General features: G+C 42.2%; 1 protein-coding gene across 1 annotated transcript in view; it reads left to right on the forward strand.

Moving 5' to 3' along the window:
* The window catches only part of efna3b (ephrin-A3b), an 89,154-nt gene that overhangs the window by 13,960 nt on the left and 54,894 nt on the right, over nt 1–20,300 (forward strand). The window contains exons 2-4 of the mRNA XM_034102960.2: nt 5,389–5,486; nt 12,040–12,175; nt 12,437–12,647. Coding sequence (XP_033958851.1) covers nt 12,538–12,647 — 110 coding nt within the window. The 5' untranslated portion in view covers nt 5,389–5,486; nt 12,040–12,175; nt 12,437–12,537. The remainder of the gene's footprint in view (nt 1–5,388; nt 5,487–12,039; nt 12,176–12,436; nt 12,648–20,300) is intronic.

Below are 20,300 nucleotides of genomic sequence, written 5' to 3' on the forward strand. Positions count from 1 at the left end.
TAAACCAGCAGCAGTATTTTGAAATCTATTCTTTGACACACAGGAAGCCAGTGTAAAGACTTCAGAACAGGAGTGATGTGATCCACTTTCTTAGTGTTAGTGAGGACTCGAGCAGCGGCGTTCTGAATCAGCTGCAGCTTTCTAATAGATTTTTTAGTGAGACCTGTGAAGACACCATTGCAGTAATCGAGTGACTCTACTGAAGATAAAAGCATGGACAAGTTTTTCCAAATCCTGCTGTGACATTAGTCTTTTAATTCTAGATATGTTCTTTAGGTGATAGTAGGCTTATTTAGTCACTGTTTTAATGTGACTGTTGAAACTCAGGTCAGAGTCCATGACTACACCTAGATTTCTGGCTTTATCTGTTGTTTTGAACATTGCAGACTGAAGCTCAGCACTAACTTTTAAACGTTCTGCCTTGGCTCCAAAAACCATTACCTCAGTTTTATCTTTGTTTAATTGGAGAAAGTTCACATCCAGTCATTGATTTGTTCAATGCACTTACTCAGTGTTTGAATTGGAGCATAGTCTCCTGGTGAAATGTTTACGTACATGTGCGTGTCATCTGCATAGCTATGGTAACTTATTTTGTTGTTCTTCATTATCTGAGCCAGTGGTAGCATGTAGACGTTAAAGAGAAGAGGCCCCAAGATGGAGCCTTGAGGTACCCCACATGTCATATTTGTCAACTCAGATGTGTATTTACCTATAGAAACAAAGTTGTTTCTGTCCTTTAAGTAGGATTCAAACCAATTTAGAATGTTGTGGTCAACGGTGTCAAACGCAGCACTGAGATCTAATAATACTAACACTGAAGTTCTGCCACTGTCTGTGTTTAAGTGGATGTCATTGAAGACCTTTACAAGAGCAGTCTCAGGGCTGTGGTTTGGACGAAAGCCTGACTGGAACACATCCAAACAGTTATTTAAATGCAATAAATTACTCAACCGTTGAAAAACAACTTTTTCAATGATTTTACCTAGAAATGGGAGGTTTGATATGGGCCTGTAATTGTTCATTACTGAAGCATCTAGATTATTCTTTTTTAAGAGCGGTTTAATGACTGCAGTTTTCAGGGCCTGTGGAAAAATACCTGAGTGAAGAGATTTGTTTACTATATGAAGTAGATCTGAGGCCATGCAAGGCAAAACATCTTTGAAAAATCCTGTTGGAATAATATCAAGGCAGCAGGAGGAGGACTTCAGAAGTTGTATAATGTCCTCTAGGTTTGTATCATTAATCTGATGGAATTGTGTCATGGTGTTTGAATTGATATTAGGTGGACACAGAGACAACACATTTGCTGTTCCTGATGCAGAGGCACTGACTGCTTGTCTGATTTTATGAATGTTGTCAGTGAAGAAGGAGGCAAAGTCATTGCACGGTCTGGTGGATAGAAATTCAGAGGCTACTGACACTGTTAGTCTGTCGACGGTAGCAAACAAGGCACGTGCGTTGTTTTTGTTTTTGGTAATGATGTCAGAGAAGAACGATTGTCGTGCGTTTTTCAATTCCAAATTATAAAGGCCAAGTCTCTCTTTATAGATTTCAACGTGAACCTGGAGATTTGTTTTTCGCCACCTGCATTCAGCTTTTCGACATTCTCTTTTTTCTGTTTTCACGGTCATGGCCTTTCTCCATGGAGATATTTTCTTGCCAGACACTTCCTTTACCTTAGCTGGAGCAATGGCATCTATAACATTTTTAATTTTTGAATTAAAATGATCTACTAGCTCATTTACTGAGATGTTAGCAGGGGCACGTGTGGATTCTGAGTAAACATTTCCCTAGTATTTTCTTATACTAGGGATCAAAATGATATTATCTTTGGGTACACACAAAACTGTCTTGAAGAAATAAACGGTGCTGATGATGGGCCTTGTTAGGAAGCTGACCATAAACTGTGATGCCCTCAGTTTGCGTCGGTCCTGGGATTATTGTTGCATTTTTGTCACTATTAGATTTCTCTCTTCCCCGTCAATTTCAATCGTCTCTATACTGTCAACTAACTTCCCAAAAGAGGAGGAATATCTTTCCAAAATAAAATAAGAATACAATTGCTTTCAGAGTAGAATCGTATATTTAGCTGATAAGACGTTTAACTTGCCAACGTAATCCTACTGCAATTGTATTACCAACATTGGTAACATAAAAAAGGGGCAACCAAAAGTAATTCATCAAATATTACTTCATCCTCATTATTCCTCTGTATCCGTGTTCTCATGATGGGAATGGGATGCAGACGACAACAGTGACAGTCTGATCGTCTCCTCAGTAAGAGCAGGTAGTGAAGGATGAGCCTGAGGAGGAGGACAGAGAAATGATAAAGAGGACAGGAGTAGAGCTCAGAGCCTGTTTGTAAAGAGATAGAGAAAGCCAGATAAGAAGAGGTATGTGGTTTACAGTGCTGTGTATACTGTATGTAGGAGGAGTGGAGCAGGAGCTGTAAGACTAGAGGCATTGACTGGCTTGGCGAAACAATAAAAATACTGCTGACATGGTACAGTTAAAGTGTGTGTGTTTGTCAGCAAGTGCTGGGGATGAAATCCTTCCCAGAGCACGGATAAAACAGAGGAATGATGTGACGGCTAAGAGAAGATATCAAAGTGAAGGAAAGGGAGCCCACAGGTTGCTTCGATTACGACTACAGATGTTAAATTGCACCTATTTAGTTAACTGCTCAATTTTCACATCGATCGATGGGGGAGAAAGGAAGAAGGAAGATGGAGGGAGGAAAGTGTGGGGGATGTAAACTGGATGGGGGCATGTGGGGGAGGATGGTGAGAGGAAATATGGTTGCCATGCAAAAGCAAGAGCAGTGGAGAACAGAGAGGTAAAGAAGGAGGGAGAAAAGAGGGATGATGCGTTGGGATGATGGATGTGCTGCTCTCGTTTCGTGCCCCCTAACGCAGACTCTAATTAGTGTTTGTGTAATTCCACACTGTCTCCTCCGCCTGCTCATCTTAATTAACTACATTCATCTTCCCCTCCCTCCATCCATCCCTATCTCTCGCCCTCCCTCCCTCTGCCCTCCTAAAATAACACACTGACTGTCTGAACCCCACCTGGACCAGACCTGCTTTTACTTTTACTATCCCTCCTGGACACTCACTTTTAACTCCCCCTTTCTCTCCATCTATTCACTGTATGTATTCCTCCGCCATCTGATCCTTTCCCTCTGATTTCTTGCCGCCTCACCTTGAAAAAACTCTAGGTCTCTTTCTTCTGTCTGCTCTGTCTATCTTGCGGCTGACTGTGTTAGTGCTTGCCTGGCGTAAAAGCCTGCCCACCCCTGAGAGTCTCGAGAGCCATGTATTGTGACGGCCCATTTAATCATTCTGGTCATTAATTTCATCAATAGGCTCAAGAAGTTGCAGTGACAACACCAGAAATACTACTCTCAGTAAGTCGTACATTAGAGCCAAGTGACACTGCCCTCCCACCAAAACAGCCTGCCCATTAATTCAACAGTAACTCTAAAACAAATTGAGGACGACAAAAGTAAAAAAACAAAAAAAGGAAACAGGAGGCACACAAATGATTTCACCTAATGTGGCTGTACTCTAGCAACGGCGGATGGATGAGAGTACCTGCCATCATTTGGCCCTGCAGTTTGAAATGGCTTTCCTGCTTTCAGCCTTTCAGCAGTCAGTGTGACAAAAGACTGCAGGGAGTCAGAGCCTGTTTCACAGCACCTCATCTATGCCCGAACACACACGTGTGCACACACACACACACACACACACACACACACACACACACACACACACACACACACACACACACACACACACACACACACACACACACACACACACACACACACACACACACATATGGAGAGTTGTAAATATTCAGCGCGCACAAACCCAATCAGACAATATGCAGAGGAGGGCCCTTGACACTCACTGTAGCACAAATCAGGTGCCATTCAAAGTCGGAACAAGAGAGAAAAACGTCTGAATTCATGTCTTGTGTTCCAAATGCGTGTGTGTTTACATGTTTGTGCATCCAGGCTGATGCTCTGGACACAGCGGTAAGCTCCAGTTAGCTGAGAGAAGCAGATTTTTTTTTTATTCTCTTTGGTATGGACACAACTTACACCCATAACGCACCATCAAAACCCAGACTGCATTTCACCCCTAATATTTTCTGGCTGCCTGGACAAGATAGCCATCATGCTGCCCAAATTGCACAAAGACACACATAAATGCTCAACCTACACCCACACACAGGCTACATTGGTAACAATTACAAGCCAATCGGTCCCACCTTCTGCTGAGGGTCAGAGGTTAATTTAGCAGGGTTTCACCTGACAGCACTTCTTTGCAGCGTCCGAGCAGAAGGGAAAAAGGGAGGCCGATAGCAACGGCTAAATAGAGATAGAACGAGGAAGAAGGAAGCCAGGAGCAATAGGGCGACAGAGATAGCAGCGGTGACAGAAATAAGGGAATTGAGATGGAATGACAAAGAGGAGGCTATGGGCAAGAGAGAAAGAGAGGGAAAGAAGAAAGAGGGAGAAACAGAGATGCAGGCCTAAAGGACACCGACTGTTTACCAATCGTGCCCAAAATTGGCAAAAGAAACTCCCCACTGTCCTTTCAACTTCCTTCACAGATATGATGTCACCAGGAAGGGTGCCTTTAGGCATTGATCTCAGATCAGCTTAGCCACTGGAATACCTAACCTTTAACAATAAAAGGAAAATGCAAATCTGACCTTAGATGACGGTGTAAACCTTAAACCTTCTCCCACTTTCCTAATCTCGGGCCCCACTGTGCTCTGCGTCACCTGTGCTGCCGCTGCTGTGTCTGATGAAATGTAGATGTTACAAAGAGCGCGTGGCAGCTGGCTTTTTCAGCCAGCACCTGTTCCTTTTCCATGTGTGTCTGTCTGAGCACCCGTGGGGGGGGGGCTCTGGTGTATGTGCTTGTGTCTCTCTGTGTGTGCGTACCTGCTGTCTTCAGTGTTTTCTATGCCGTCTGCACAAGTAAACTCGCGGGGGCTAATACAGTACTGAGAATTGTGATGTATGAGGCGTCAGGAACATTTGTCTAAATAGCCCCAAAGCCAAACTACTCTAATAAACAAGCTTGCGGCACTGCACTTACACACTTCATTGTACGACACATATACACACATTCACACACTAGCTATCTTCTTAAGTGGCTTAAACTTTTAAAATGTTTTCCTGGTTTGTAATTGTTGCAATCGGATGAATTAGAATAGAAACATAACATACATGCTTACCGTTGTGCACAATACACTTTACACAATCCTGTTATGCTGTAAAACACAGAGCAAGTTGATTTAGATCAATTTAGCAAGTAAAATATGTATTTGACTCCATTCTGATTAACTTCTAATTGGTCTAATCTCTTTCAGGATGACAACGCTGACATCACTGAATGGTTTTGATGGATGCCTAAAGGGAGATTTGGAGACGGCAGCACCCACAGCCACATCATCAAACTAAAGCAATGGTAAGCTCATGTCAGCACACCCTCATATATATTCAGTTTAATTTGACCTTTTCCCTCATTGAGTTATGTTTGGTACATTATGTGCAAACAGCAGTGAAGAACCAACGCAGGATGATTTTGAATTTGGTTTACTTTAATCTTTGACATAGTGTAGATTAATTTCTAGAAGTAAGATCAGAGTAAGATGAATGTTTGGTGGCATTTTGTTGATTTTTCGCTTTGTTTCTCTTTAAGTTGAATTGGATTTGAATTTATTAAAGGTGAGCTAGGTAAGTTTGAGAAACCGGCTCGAGATACACTTTTTGTTATATTCCATGGAATGCTCTTAACATCCCGATAGCAATGAATATCTTAAGTGCTTTGACAAAAAATCCATTAAAAAAATGCATCTGTGGAAGCCGTGGTGCTGTAAAAAGCACGACCAATCACAAGGAAGTAGCCGATTTCTTCTGGCTGTGTATTTTCACATTCTAGCGCACTAGAGTAGGTTTCTCCAAAATTACCTACCCCACCTTTAAGTGCTGTTTTTTTAAATATATTATTATAAAAATGGTCTAATTGGTTGTGTTAACACGTTTAGGTAACAGTACAGGCAGTGCAGGTAAGGTTGTTTCAGTCGGTTCTTTCTTTTTTTTGTGAGCTCTGATGACTCATGGTTGCACAACACCTAACTAAGACACTTAATGTTGTTTTTTTCTTTTATCTTGTCACTATGTGTTGCATATGAGGTTTCCTTTTTGCATGAGTATAAATCGATGATGAAGAAAGTTCCTTTCGGTGAAATGTGTTCTTGCTGGTATTATAGCGGTTAATTAGAAGTATGAAATCATGCCATTTTAGATGACAAAAGTGAACTGTGATACATTAAGCACCCTTTAAATTCAGAATGTAATGTACAATGCAAGTGTGTGTACTCTAAATGTCCAGTTATTACTGAGGCCCTCCTTCTTCATCAGCCACTGTAAACTCATCTCTCCCTTCCCTGATGCGCTTTATCTGATTCACGTTGAGATCTTTACTTTAAAAAAGGCTGAGTAAGTGAATACAGGTCCTTGTGCGTGAGTGTGATGGGGGGAAGAGACACAGGGGGCAAAAAGAGGCGATTTGCAGTTGTGTGTCATTGTCTGTGTGCAATGCTAATCAGATCTTTATATCAATTCTACGTTAAAATGACAAACCTCTCAGACTTATATTACGGTTCCATGCAGAGCTGCACAGCTTGAATGAATTAGAAAATGCATTTATTCATCCAAAAAAAGCCATAAAACATCATCTCTCGACACTTTAATTGCAAATGACGGAGGTAGAGAGTGTTGAGTCATCACCTTCAGAGTGAATGTGTGTGTATGAATGTGTGTCTTAAACCATCCAAACGTTTTTGCACTTTTTTTATTTCATTTCTCAAACAAATCACTTCTGTGCTTTCCTCTGAAAACAATAAACAGTAGTTCCTGCATTAAAACATCTACAATTGGAAACTCAGCATATTCGAGATTTTTTTGGACCATCTGCTTTCGTTGAAATTTGGTATCATCCTCTCGCAGCTACTGACAGACTTCTGATGTGGAAGTTAAATAAATAAAATAATTTCTCGATGGTAATTTTCGTCAAACCTGCCAAATGCAGCCTAAATATTTGACATGGAAGAAGAGAAGATCAGTGAGAAGTGAGATCAAAGGAGGGGGAAGGGTGTGTGCGTGTGTGTTGGGATGGTGCAAGGAGTGATGAAACGTACTCTGCAGTGGGATATTTTCAACACCACCAAATTCCGCTCCATCTCCTCCACACATGGGAGTAATCTAAACTCAAAGCAACATTGTGTGTGTGTGTGTGTGTGTGTGTGTGTGTGTGTGTGTGTGTGTGTGTGTGTGTGTGTGTCTGTGTTAGTCCTCAGCCAGCAGCAACCATTCTTCATATTCCTGTCACCTAGGTCTACTCTTCCTTTCTCTCATCTTCTTCTGTCTCCAAAACAACACACACACACAAAACGATTGTATTTGTCTTTATCAGTCCCTCCATTTTCTCGCCCCTCCTTGTGTTCGGTCTCCTTCGTTCAATATTTCATGCTTTTGAGAGCGTGTCTATTCTGAGCTCTCTCTCTCTTTCTCTCTCTCTACACTTGCCCTCTCCTCCTGCTCTCCCTCCATCCCTCCCATCTTCTTAAAAAAAAAATCCCTTCTCTCCACATCACTCTTGCTGTCCTCTCCCTCCTTCTGCACCTCTATAAATCTCTCTCTCCCCCTCGCTCTCTATATCTCATTGCACTCCTAATGTTCTGTGCCCCATCTAACTCTTTCTCCCAACTCTGACTTACATTCTCTTCCACCCTTTCATTTCCTCCCCTCTCCTCTCTGCTCCCCCCCCCTCCTCTGCTGGCTCAGTTTGCGTGACTGTTCAAAAGTATCAGCTCCTCTCCTCCTTCCCTTAACCCCTCTCTCCTCGTTCCCCCTTGGATTCCTCTCCAACCAAAACACAGAGAAAGCCCTGTTCTCTCTCTTTTTGCACCTCTTTCGTTCCTTACATCCCCTCGCCGCCTCCATCCCCCCCCCCCTCGCCGTTCTCCTTCTCCCATCCAATCTTAGTGGCACCTCTCCTCCTCATCCTCGTTTTTTTTCTTCCCTCCTCTGATGCTCTACTCGGCTCCATCTCCATCCCTCCCCCCCAGTCTCCTCCTTGCTCTTAGCCTGTACCAGTGTTGTTTTAGGCACAGCAGTGAAAGGTAAACAGAGAGATTGAAAATTCGTGTCAGTCAGTCGGGTGAGAGAGGGACAGGGAGGGAGCGAGAGCAGCAGAGGTGGTGAGTGAGCGAGAGGAGGCGGTGGGAGTGTCAGTACAATTTACTAACACAACAGTGAACAGCGAAGCAGGCCAAGACACAGGGCGAGCGGGAGGCGGAGTGAGAAAGAGACTCCGAGTCCAAGAATGCCATTTGAATGCAGCAGACATACAAGTGTACAACAACATATACATTGTTTACTGTACATTTACATCATGTTCGTGTCCATGCAAGAGTCCTGCTGATTCCATATGTGCATTGTTTACTTCCCGGGGGCCCAAGAGAGGGATGCGGGTCCTATAGGGGCCTAATATCCAATTATCAGCGCGATGAGAAAGCTCCGATTAGATTTCGGGGTTGCAGAAAGGAGCACTTGACAGATGTTTTGTTGCCGGCTCTTGGTTGAAAATGTTATAAGAGCCTCGGTGTCACCGCATGCAGTCAGCCCGGAGGTCGTTTCTCATAATAACCCCAATACAAAAGTAATCCAATAGCACTGCAACCCACTCCTGGAAAATCTAACCTGGATGATTATAATTGACAGGGGCGTCTGCTGAAACAGAACATCTCAGCGTTTGTTTTAAACAACGAAACAACGAAAAAGCGTGCAGGGGAATGTTTTTTTTTTTTTTTTTTTAAATAGCTGCGTTTGAAGGTGTTTCCAACTTGGTCTTCTTGGTCCTGGTTCACCTTTTCCTTTTAAATGTAGCCATATAGTACATTTACAAGCTGCCTCCTGTAGCTGCCATACAGTCAATCATCCACGCTCTGTAGGCTGGATTTGAAAGGGTCACTTATCGAGAACAGAGATGCTGTGGGTCATTGTGCAATCATTACCTGGGAGGAGTCATACTCCAAGGGAAATGAAACTGAATTCATGCTAAATCAATCACCAAAGCCAAATGAGTCCATGTGTGTTTATGGGTGCAAGTGTTTTTCATCAGTTCTGTGGAAGTCACACCCCCTGATCACCCAACCTTAGATCACATACAGTACCAGTCAAAAGTTTGGACACACCTTCTCATTCGAAGGGTTTTATTTATTAAGATTATTTTTTACATTGTAGATTAATACCAAAGACATAAAAACTATGAAAAACATAATATGGAATGATGTAAACATAAAGGTGTTAAATAAACCAGTATATGATTTATATTTCATATTTTTCAGAGTAGCCTGCAACCTTGGGCTGCTGTGCTCTCAGTGTTGTGTCTCCCTGCTCCTGCCTGTTGGCGTCAGCTGATAGAGGTGTTATAGTGCATGGGTAAAGGTTCTACTTGAGCCCAATTTGAATACCATAAAGAAAGTATTAAAGCCAGCTCAAGCTAAATGTCAAATGTATTTCATTAATGTACAGTTGTTTTGATTCATTTTATTTGAGTTGTACATATTTCAAAACGCGAAGTGTAATAACTGAGAATGACAAAGATCCTCAGTGAAGCACAAGCCCATGTTTTTCACTAAATTGTAAGTACAACTTATTAAAAAGATCAGTTCAAAGCAACTAATGTCGTCTTAGTGTTATTGCATGATGTTAAAATTGGTTTGCCATGAATTTAGTGATGGATTGTAAACATTTGAAATGTAGCATTTAAGTGTTTCTCAGTTACAAGGTTGTTGTTTTAATAAATCAGACACTGATGGTGCAGCGCTGTATACATCTTTATAGGCATTTTGTCCCAAACAAATCGTTTTTGCGCTGATCAGGGGGTACTTGGCTGACATTTTTTTTCAAAGGGGGTACATTATTGTAAAAACTTTGAGAACCACTGACTTAAATCACAAACACATAGCCTTACTCAAAGGGGTATCTAGCCATGCAGATAGTTTTCGTTTTATTTGCACACATTCAACAGATTTCTCCAAAGCGCCTAAAAGCATATACATAGTATGATCCTTAGGACAAAGCACAGAACATTTTTTTTTAAACGAGTGACCAAATATTTGTATCTTATTCTGGGTTTTTCTACCATATTCTATAGTCATCCCCAATAAGTCTTACTAGCACATGTGATTTAAATAGGACAATCACACGAGACAGGTCATGATACCTGAGCTGCATTCACCAAAGAAGACAGTGACCTTTGAAAGAAACCTCCAGTAAAAGCTAGTAAATTAACGTTGAGTCCAGAACATTTGATCAGAGATAGCATTATTTCCTTAGCGCCTTAATGTTATAACTACCAAAACTCTAATTCAATTTATGGCATTATATTAGAATTGAACACAAAACTGTCTGCATGGACACGACTAGGGCTTGACCGTAAAATATGTATGTTCCTATGTTTACTTTACATGCATGAGGAATGATTATGTATATTTAATTGTACCAAGTGTTTGACTGTGCTGTTGTGATACTTCTCAATGCAGTGTGGCGATAAACCGATATGCAACCGAGAATGACTAAGGAGAAATTATAGACAGAGGATCGAGGAGAGCAGGCAAAGGAGGAGTGCTCATTAAAAAGTTGCATGGCTGCTGTAACGAAGAGAGATGGAGAGAGAGGCAGAGGAGACAGGTAGACCACCAGAGACAAAGCTAACAAAGGACAGAGGCAAAATAGCTCGGTAGCAGGAATCAAAGAGTGGAGAAAGTTTGCATTGGAAATGGAAGAATAAGGTGAGGAGAAGAGGGGTAAAGAAGAGAGAGACATTAAATGGACAGCTCATGAGAGAGGTGGAAGGACTGGAGAAGACAGAGGGATTCCCCGATGGCATCTCATCTCACTCTCTTTCTTGCTCTCCTTCTCCTTATTTCCCTCCTTTTTTCTCCCAATAAATCATTCTGACTTCTCCTTAACCAACTCATTCCCAGCAGGCGGCGAGAAAACTGTAACAATCTTTCTCCTATCTGCTTTCTCTCTCTCTTTTTCTCCCCTCTTTTCTTATCTCTCTCTCTATCTCTTTTGTGTCTTTCTCATGCATACACACACACACGCGCGCACACATACACCGCAGTTTGTGGAAGTGGAGGTGACGCAAGTGACATGTCTCTCCAGGACACAGGAAATAAAAATTACAATATGAACCACATCACGTTTGCATGAAACGTGGTTTAACTCTGATATAACTTACTCTAAAAACAATTTAAAAAAACCTACAGTATTACAGCTATTTTCTCTGCTAGGATTGTACATGATAATATGGCTGTATTAAACTGACTTGTGGATCCAATGAGGCTGGTAGTGGAGAATCCTTGCGTGACATTATGGATGTTTTTAGCCTTTGGTGATACAAATGAAAAAGCATGTGTGTGTGGCTGGGGAGGGGGGGGGGTGTTATGTGAGGAAACAGTCTGCAGATTGTGGCTGCAGACGTGTCTGACAGAGGGGGGGGGGGTTTCAAAGCCTTTTCTTTTAGACCGGCAATGGAGGTCGAATAGTTGAGAAAAAAAACTTGAAGTCGCAGTGATGCCTGATGTGCTGCGACTCGGCCACAATATTGGAGTAATGCGCTTTTGTCGTCGCTCGCAGGGGGTGGAGTTAGAAAGTGAACGAGAGCTGCCTACCAAACAGAGAGGGGAAAAGGAGGAGAGAGAGAGAGAAAGGGGAGAGACTGGTGGGAAGGCTGCTCACCGTAAACGATGGTTGTCTGATAGAGTCTTGAAGACCTAATGAAACTGGCTGAATTGTTAGCAGCGATTAAAGAGCTCCGCGTGCTTTGCATCTCTCGGATCCTTCGAAGGAGAAACTGCAGCAGCACGCAGATAAACAACAGTTAAAAAAAGAACAGGACTTTAATTTTTTTTACTATTTTTTTCTCCTCATTTTTTCTGCAGTAAGCCTTTTCACGGCAGCAGCAACTCTTTCCCAGCGGACAGGACCGTTTCATGCCAGGTGGAAGACCGACCTCTCTCTTGGACCCCATACCGGCCTCACACTGTCCTCTGGCGGGCTCAGAAGCAGCAGTTCCCGGTGAGAAGAGGGGACCAGGCAAAGCTCAGTCTTTAGGGGGACCCGCTTACAAGGACTCTCACAAACCCCCCTTGTTTGAAACCCCAGGATTTGTTGGGAAAGGGAGGGGGTTCGCAGTTAGGTTTAAGGGGGAGGGTCCTTATTCACTTTACTCCACCATAGACTTTTACAACAGTTATTAACCAGAGTTGTATAGTCTTTGAACGTATCCGTTTCTTTGCATGCATGAAGCTTTTGTTTCCCCCCTCTCCCGTCTGTTAGGCATTTGCTGGGATGTTTGAGTCGCGTTGTTTGGTGGGGTGAAGGGACCGAGAGAGTGGCCGAAAGACCGAAGGGACGGAGGCGAGAGAGGAGCCGGGAGCATGGCTCTGATAGTGCTGTCTCTCTGGGTGCTAACGAGTCTCACCTGGGCGGACGTGATCCCGGTGCCAGCCAACAGGCACTCCGTTTACTGGAACAGCTCCAACATACAGTAAGATCCCCTCTCATTGTGCATATCTGTGTGTGTGTGTGTGGCTCGATGCATATCTCTTTTGATCCATTATCCACCTGTTAATTAAAGGGGGGGGGGAAACATTTCCTGATATGCACCCCCTGTGCTGTCAGGTTCACACATTCACATTTTCAGTTCTGCAGTGTTTTTGATTGTGCCCTTCTAAGTATTTAGGATGGTTGTAAAATCCACTTTCGTCATCTGTATTTTTTTGTAAAGCAAACGGTTTTTAAAAAAAAGCAATTTAATAGGCCTGTCATGTTTCTCCTGTTTGGCGAGGCTATTTTTGAGCCTCAAAGTGCTCTGTCAGACCCCTACTGTGAAGTCAAGGTGGCTCCAAACCAGCTTTTTCAACATTTCAAATTGCTCAACTATTCAGACATATTTAGTTTACTCAGCCTAGCATCAATCTATGCATATCTTTCTATTTATTTAATCACTTCCCTCATATTGCCCTCCCTTCTCATATACCCTTAACCATGCATGGCTGAGGAGGAGTATACAGATTCTCGTTCCTTCCTCTCCTCTTCATCATGTGGCTCTCCTCTCTCAGGCTTTCAGGGCTCTTTCTCTGTCTTCTCCTCTATCTGGTTCAATTAGGAGCACTTCTTCATCCTGACCCCATTGTGTTGTAGCAGTGTCACTATTCAATCTCTTCTTCTCGCTCCCTCTTCAACTTGCTCTTTTCTTCTAGCTGTCTCTAACCCCCTTTCTTGTTTACACTCAGTCCGTTGGCCTTTTTGTTATCCTCCTAATCCCTCGCTCTTCACCTTTATCTCGATTCATTTTAAAACCCTTTTTTTTCTCCTCATTCTCCTTTTTTTCTGAAAGCTGCCTTTTTAATACTGTCCTCCTGAGTCCATGGCTCTGCTGCTGGATCCTAGCGTCAGTCTGCTGCAACACACTCTAGGCTTATCTTTCGTCTTACAATACACAGTCAAATCTTGTAAGTTTATGTTGAATTAGCGTTTCCACATGTCTCAAACTGTACATCCACATTTCTTCTCCTCTGCCCAAATTATGCAGATAAAATTGTGTTAATTTACAACTGCATGCCAGATTTCACATTAAATATTGGTGAATTTTCAATCAACCAGCATTTTAGGTCTAGGAGGTGCACGAGAGCGCATGTCACACACTAACACACACCTTCCCTTTTGCTCTCCATCTTATAGTGAATCCTGTCTATGTGTAAGCTATGTTTCGGCTAGCAGGCAGCCCTTATAACATCTCAGTTTGCGGTATTTACGTCTTCAGCTGAATTTACTTGGCCCCTAAGACGGGCAGCCAGATATACAGCAACTCATATTTTACGACTGCACTTATTAAAGAGGTAAACAAAATGAAATCTCAGAAAATACACTGTTGTTTTAGCAGGAGGATCGATGATTCTGTCCGCCGACAATAACTGTAGGCTGATGACTTTAGTTTACAGCATGAAATAAAACTGTGAGAGGCAAGTGCATTTATAACATAATTACTTAACATGAAGTATTGCCCCAAGTAATTGGAGCGGAAAACACAAGGTTATTGGTCGTGGTACAATACTGTAAACAGTATTGGTTTTCCCGAATGTGTAAAAAAAAAAAATTCCGCCATATTTTAGAAAAACTAACATTGTGTGCATATTTTCGCTGTTAATGCATTATAGCTGATATTTTCTCTCAATGTGGGGAGTGTTCCTTTTCAATTTATATATTTTTCCTCTGTAACAATTTGATAATAAATGCAAATGAAATTCCACCTTCGGTTTCCATATCAGAGACAGAAGTTGATTTAGATAAGATATGGAAGAAACGCTTCAAGGCATGGAGGAGAAGGGAATAAGTGAACCCGGGAACTCGGTACAATCAGCTCAACGTAACATGAGCAGCTTTGACCTTGGTCGAATGTATACTTAATTAAGTAATTTGTCAGCTGCTTTTTGCTGTATGCTGCTCAGACTGTAAAGTAGAAAAAAGGCTGCAGATGATTTTTCTGACAATGCAGTGGGAGAAGTAGGCAGTCTGGGGCAGCCTAACCTTTAACCTGACTGTCCAGCGCCTGAGTGCTGCAGAGCCCCGCAGTCTCTCCTCTCTTGCTCCACACGTTCACTGCCAATATGCTTTCAATCCCAGCGGCAGAATATTCTCAGCCCCTGCAGTGTGAGTCTTGGTGTGTGTGTCTTTTATACAAGGCTGTGGTTAATTAAAGAACACTGCATCTCCGTGGACCTGCCTCATCCCTGATCTTCCCATCTCTCCCTCTCTTTCTCTTCCTCAGTGCACATATACACAATGACAATATATGAGCAGTGAATGGGGATAACATTTTCAATTCAGCTCACTTATTAAATTAGGAGACAGGGCACAGTGACAAACAAAAGGCAGATAAAGTGTACAATAACCTGTGTAATCTGCTCATTCATACACTTCCTGGACATTTTTTAACCGTACAGATCCTATTTCCAACCTTTATTTTCATCTCTGCAGTCACACATCCCACATTTGTAGGGTTTACTGGCACATCTCTAGCCGTTGGCAATCAGCCTCTCTGGAGTTTCTCTAACTCACAGTGCAGTGTAGAGGTTTAGAAGGCTAATAATAAGCTGTAGTATAGCTGTCAGTTTGAGTGGTAAACACATTGTAAAGCCTCAGGACCCTGCAGTTTCTCAACCAGCTTCCGACCCCGAGCCACTCATCAACCACCAGAGACAGGCTGGGACTGTTACCAAGGATGAACTGCTTCACACACACTCGCAAAGATCAGCGTGTGCTTATTACTGCACATTTGCATATGTATCTATGATGTTCCGAGTACACAAAAAACACATGTCCCCGCTGTGTACTTTTTTAACTTTAAGAAGGATAATTTCCCACGTTTGCATCTTTCACAATGGCTGTTGCCTTTGCCTATCAGTCAATTGTCACCAACATCCCTGGGCATGAGCGTGTGTGTAACAGTGTGGGTTTGTGTGTGTGTGAGATCTCCGCGTGTGTGTTTACCCTGTTACAGATGTCTCTGTTCATCGATGGGTGACTGAAACAAAAACAAATCCATCAGTCCGTTAAATCACACACTATCTTCCACCACCTGGCAATTAACCTCCGCTGTGAGTGTGCGTGCGTATATATGTTTATGTGTTTAATCTAATAAGGCAGCAGTTAACTGGTTTGCATAATGGATATCTGATGATATCTCTTAATTTATCAGTTGTATATTTCGGAAAGCGGTTAAGTTGCAAATAAACACAGGCATAAGCATTTCTAGTCAGCAGTGTGTGTGTATCATTGACACTGTCACCTCAACGCATGCCACTGGAATGAGGCCAGCTATGGCAAGCAGAATTTGCTTCTCATAAAAATGCACATGCATGTGTGGTAATCGATGTTGATGTGGAACTTGTTTTATATTCATCCGGCTCTTCAGAGTGTGCAGAGACACGTCACGCAGGGCAGGAGAGAAATAATGCACGAATATATGAGAAGAGATGAGAGAGAAATGCAATGGGACTGAAAAGGGGAGAGAGCAAGTCAGGAAAAACACAAACAGACTTTGTGTAGAATTATAATAGAGCGGAGGGAGGAGGGTCATCATGATAATAATGCTTGGCCAGGGCCCTGATCCACACACTGAGTTCTCACATTAGACATCATAAGACAGGTGGAGTTTATGTGTGTGTGCCTGACAGAGAAAAGGGAAACACAGACAAGAGGATTAAGCAGACCAATCAACCAACCCCTCGACAGCAACACAAAACTATCTGTCTCCCAGCCTCACTTAGGACAACAACATTTACATTTATGAATATCTGCACAAAGGAGAGTATTACTCACTCACTATCACAAGGCGCACGGCCTGTGTGTGTGTGTGTGTGTGTGTGTGTGTGTGTGTGTGTGTGTGTGATGTGTGTTTGTGAAAAAAACAACAAAAAAACTCAGACACAGCCTCAGTGATCATAATAAGAGTTTTATAGAAACAGCTATCAGGTTGTTCATTAGTAACACATAATAAGGCCACATGGTGTAAGAGTGAATGGATTCCAGCTTGCGTAGCGACGTGTGTGTGTGTGTGTGTGTGTGTGTGTGTGTGTGTGTGTGTGTGTGTGTGTGTGTGTGTGTGTGTGTGTGTGTGTGTGTGTGTGTGTGTGTGTGTGTGTGTGTGTGTGTGTGTGTGTGTGTGTGTGTGTGTGTGTGTGTGGCATGCATAGAGACGTCATTAATTAAAAGCAATAGGAAACACCTGTGTGATTGATGACTACTGTTTGCATAATAAGATCCAGTGGTCTCTCTCTCTCTCTCTCTCTCTCTCTCTCTTTATGTGCACGTGTTGTTAATACATTTTTCTGATTGGACAGGTGTGGTATGTGAGCCGAGACATGTACAAAAAAGAAGGAAAATAAAACAAATGAATTATTATCCTTTATTTCTTTTTCCTCTTAGGGGATGAGCTAGATTCAGTAGAGTGCTCCCCCTCTCTCTTCTTCTCTCCTCCAAGTGTCTAATGGTAAAGCACTCCTGGGGTGTTGGTATTTTGGGAGCTATGTGGTTTAATGTGAACATTGTGAGACTCTTTCTCTGTCAAATTAACTTGGACTAAATCTTTCCAGTGCTAGAATAAATGTTCCCTTTGTTGTCTGTTTCCTCTTTTCTTTTCCTCATCCACACTTTCATTGTATTCCCTTCTTTCCACTGTTCTTCTCTCCTCTTTGAGATTTTGACGAAAGCCACCTCAAACACAACTCCGTGCAGATCTTATGAATTTACACATACTCTTACATTGATCTTGGGAAAAATACAAGCCTATAATATCGAGCCCACCCCGATTTGTTCCACTTCTTCTGATTGTCTCTTTCATCTCCACAAACACTGTCCTGCTTATGATCGACTAATCGGAAGCAGTGCTGTGAAAACGCAGAATTGATGTGTGATCAAACGCAAACTGGTCTCTGTCGTGGTTTAGATTCAAAGAAAGCAGGTTCTTCGGGATTTTAGGGATGTAATACTGCTAAGACGAATCCTATGAGAGTCGGACCATGTTGAGAATTTCTGATCCAGCAAAGCAAGTCTTATAAGTGTAAATGCCTGGCCTGCGATTAGTATTGATTTAAGTGACTGCTGAATCCATGCTGGTGGCTTAGTGGTTGGCAAAGATGCTTTGCAATTATTAAATAACACTAAACAAAAAACACGTCTACCTCAGTGTCCATTTAGTTTGCGTTGTTAAAGTAAGAAATACAACTATCAAACGTAGCAAACCACACAAATCAGAAAAGGTATGTGAATTGTGATTTTTATCCTAGAAGTTTCACTATGGATAAAACAAGGGCCGGATGATGTACTTACAGTAAGTTGTAGCAGGAAAGATGAAATAAAACACAGAGAACAGCATCACTGCTAGTGTTTCCCACAGGTTGAGAATGTATTTTTGGCAGTGAACCTCCAGGGAGGTGGAGGTGTAGCGTGGTCGGCTACAGTGAATTCACAAGCTTAGCAGCGCACATGAATGCTGAGTTCTGGCAGACTTTTCAGTCAATGCTCAATTTCATCCCCATTTTCCTACAAACATGAAGATGAAGAAATAAGATAACAGAAACACATCCTAATGCATTTTTTGAACAGGAGGTTTTTTGTCGTTCATTTAATAAAGGCGAAACAGGTTTTTTTTAAACACAAATGATACGGGCTTACAACATTTAGCACTGCATGCCTCTATTCCTTTCTGGCTGCTGGCTGTTTCATGTTCGGACCACATCTGTGTGTCATTTGGATATAACATCAAGGGTAATGCGTAATGTGATATAGATATTCATTTGGAATCTGTCCTTTTGAATGCTTGGCCAGTGATTTATGAAATTCATGAAACTGTCGATTCACAGAGAGGTCTTAAATTACACAATTTTATAGAAAATATGTGGTGTTGGAGCTTTGATGTTCTGAGAGTGCCTTCCGAGTATTTATGTCCCATGTAATTGCTCTATATATTTGTTTTCAATAAAGCGTGAATGGCATGTTTGGAGGGAGCATCATTTCCCTGACACAATGAAAATGTTAGATTTAGTCAGTAATCTTTGCATATCTTCGAGCATGAAGTGTGTTGCTTGTATTAATATTTCTAATTCAGCATAAACGTGCATCTTTATCATGTAATTTGCCACCTGCTGGGAATCCCTAGCTTAGAGCAGCTCTGCAGCTCAACTAAATCCTGGATCAGACGGGATGTCTTTTCTCAGTTAAACAGCACATCTAATGGCTATATTGCCTTGCCTAAAAGGATGGTGACATATGCATCACTCCGACATATCTCGCTAGTTAGGATCTTTTTTTTTCTCACTGTAGATGCTTGATAAATATGTTTGCAGGATTTTGTTCTTGTGCTTCAGTTTACACTCGCTTCCAACACCACGCCATCAGTCAGATTGGACGGTCTAAATACCCAAAGGCATGACAAACACTGAGAGTTATGTTATGGCCACTGTCTACTCTCTCAGAATTTCAGTTTGGAAAGCCTTAAAATGAGAAAATGCTCCTTTCAGGTGATTAGATAATGTTGGCGTGGCGCCCCCAATTATTGTAACTTTTAACAAGCTGACTGGCACACCTGCGTCCCGGCCAGGTGTGAAAATAAGGTTCGCTAGAAATGTAAGCTTCTGCCCTGGTGGCTTCCTGAGTGAGCCAAAGCAGCAAAGACTGGGATCAACATTGGGTCGATAACATTGACCTCCCCTTTACCTTATTTGTACACTACCAGATGCATACTCTATAGCTTTATAGAAGCATTCCATTGTTTTCAACAGCAGGGATCCATTTTACATTGCAGTTACTGGCTTTTGATTGCACTAGGACCCGCAGAAGTTCACACACATCCATATTGGCTTTGTTCTTGGTGATTTCAGGATGTTAGGTAGTCTGTGTTTACTGTGCTGCACAATCTGGAGGTAATCCCAGGACAGTGTCTGTATGAGTCATAGAAGGGAAATGTAGATCTCACAGATGAGATTGAATAGGGACAGGAAAGTTATCTTAACAATGAATTCCCAGAAATCAAAAGGCGATACCAAATGATATTTGTGTTGATTTAAGTTCAAATGCTGTCGCCTGACGCAGATGCATTCTTTTTGTTCCCTTGATAGCCAAATGATTGAATGACCATCTTTCCTCGTTATCTGTAGATTTTTAGAGAAAACAAGAATGTATCTTTCCCACCCATGTGTTCAATTTGAACAAATTGTCCACAGAGAGCCAATCCCACAGCGATGGGCTGGAGGCAATGCACAAAAACATTCAAATACACACTCGGGCACACACGCCCAATGTTGTTGTTGATATTAACAATATGCTCTGAGCCGACGCCTAAGCTCCAGCAGTGTAATCAGGTGCTAATAACAAGGCTGTGATGTTTACAAGCTGTTTGAAAATGCTGTGTGTGTGTGAGAGAGTGCGTGCGAGTATACTCTGTCTACTCTATTCCTTGCCAGCTCTCTTCGGGCTTTGGGGAGGGGGTTCTAATAATTCAGACTGTCAGCTCCTCCACACACACACACACACACACACACACACACACACACACACACACACACACACACACACACACACACACACACACACACACACACACACACACACACACACACACACACACACACACACACAC

The sequence above is a fragment of the Pseudochaenichthys georgianus genome, chromosome 16 (genome assembly GCF_902827115.2).
Source record: "Pseudochaenichthys georgianus chromosome 16, fPseGeo1.2, whole genome shotgun sequence".
Taxonomy (NCBI): domain Eukaryota; kingdom Metazoa; phylum Chordata; class Actinopteri; order Perciformes; family Channichthyidae; genus Pseudochaenichthys; species Pseudochaenichthys georgianus.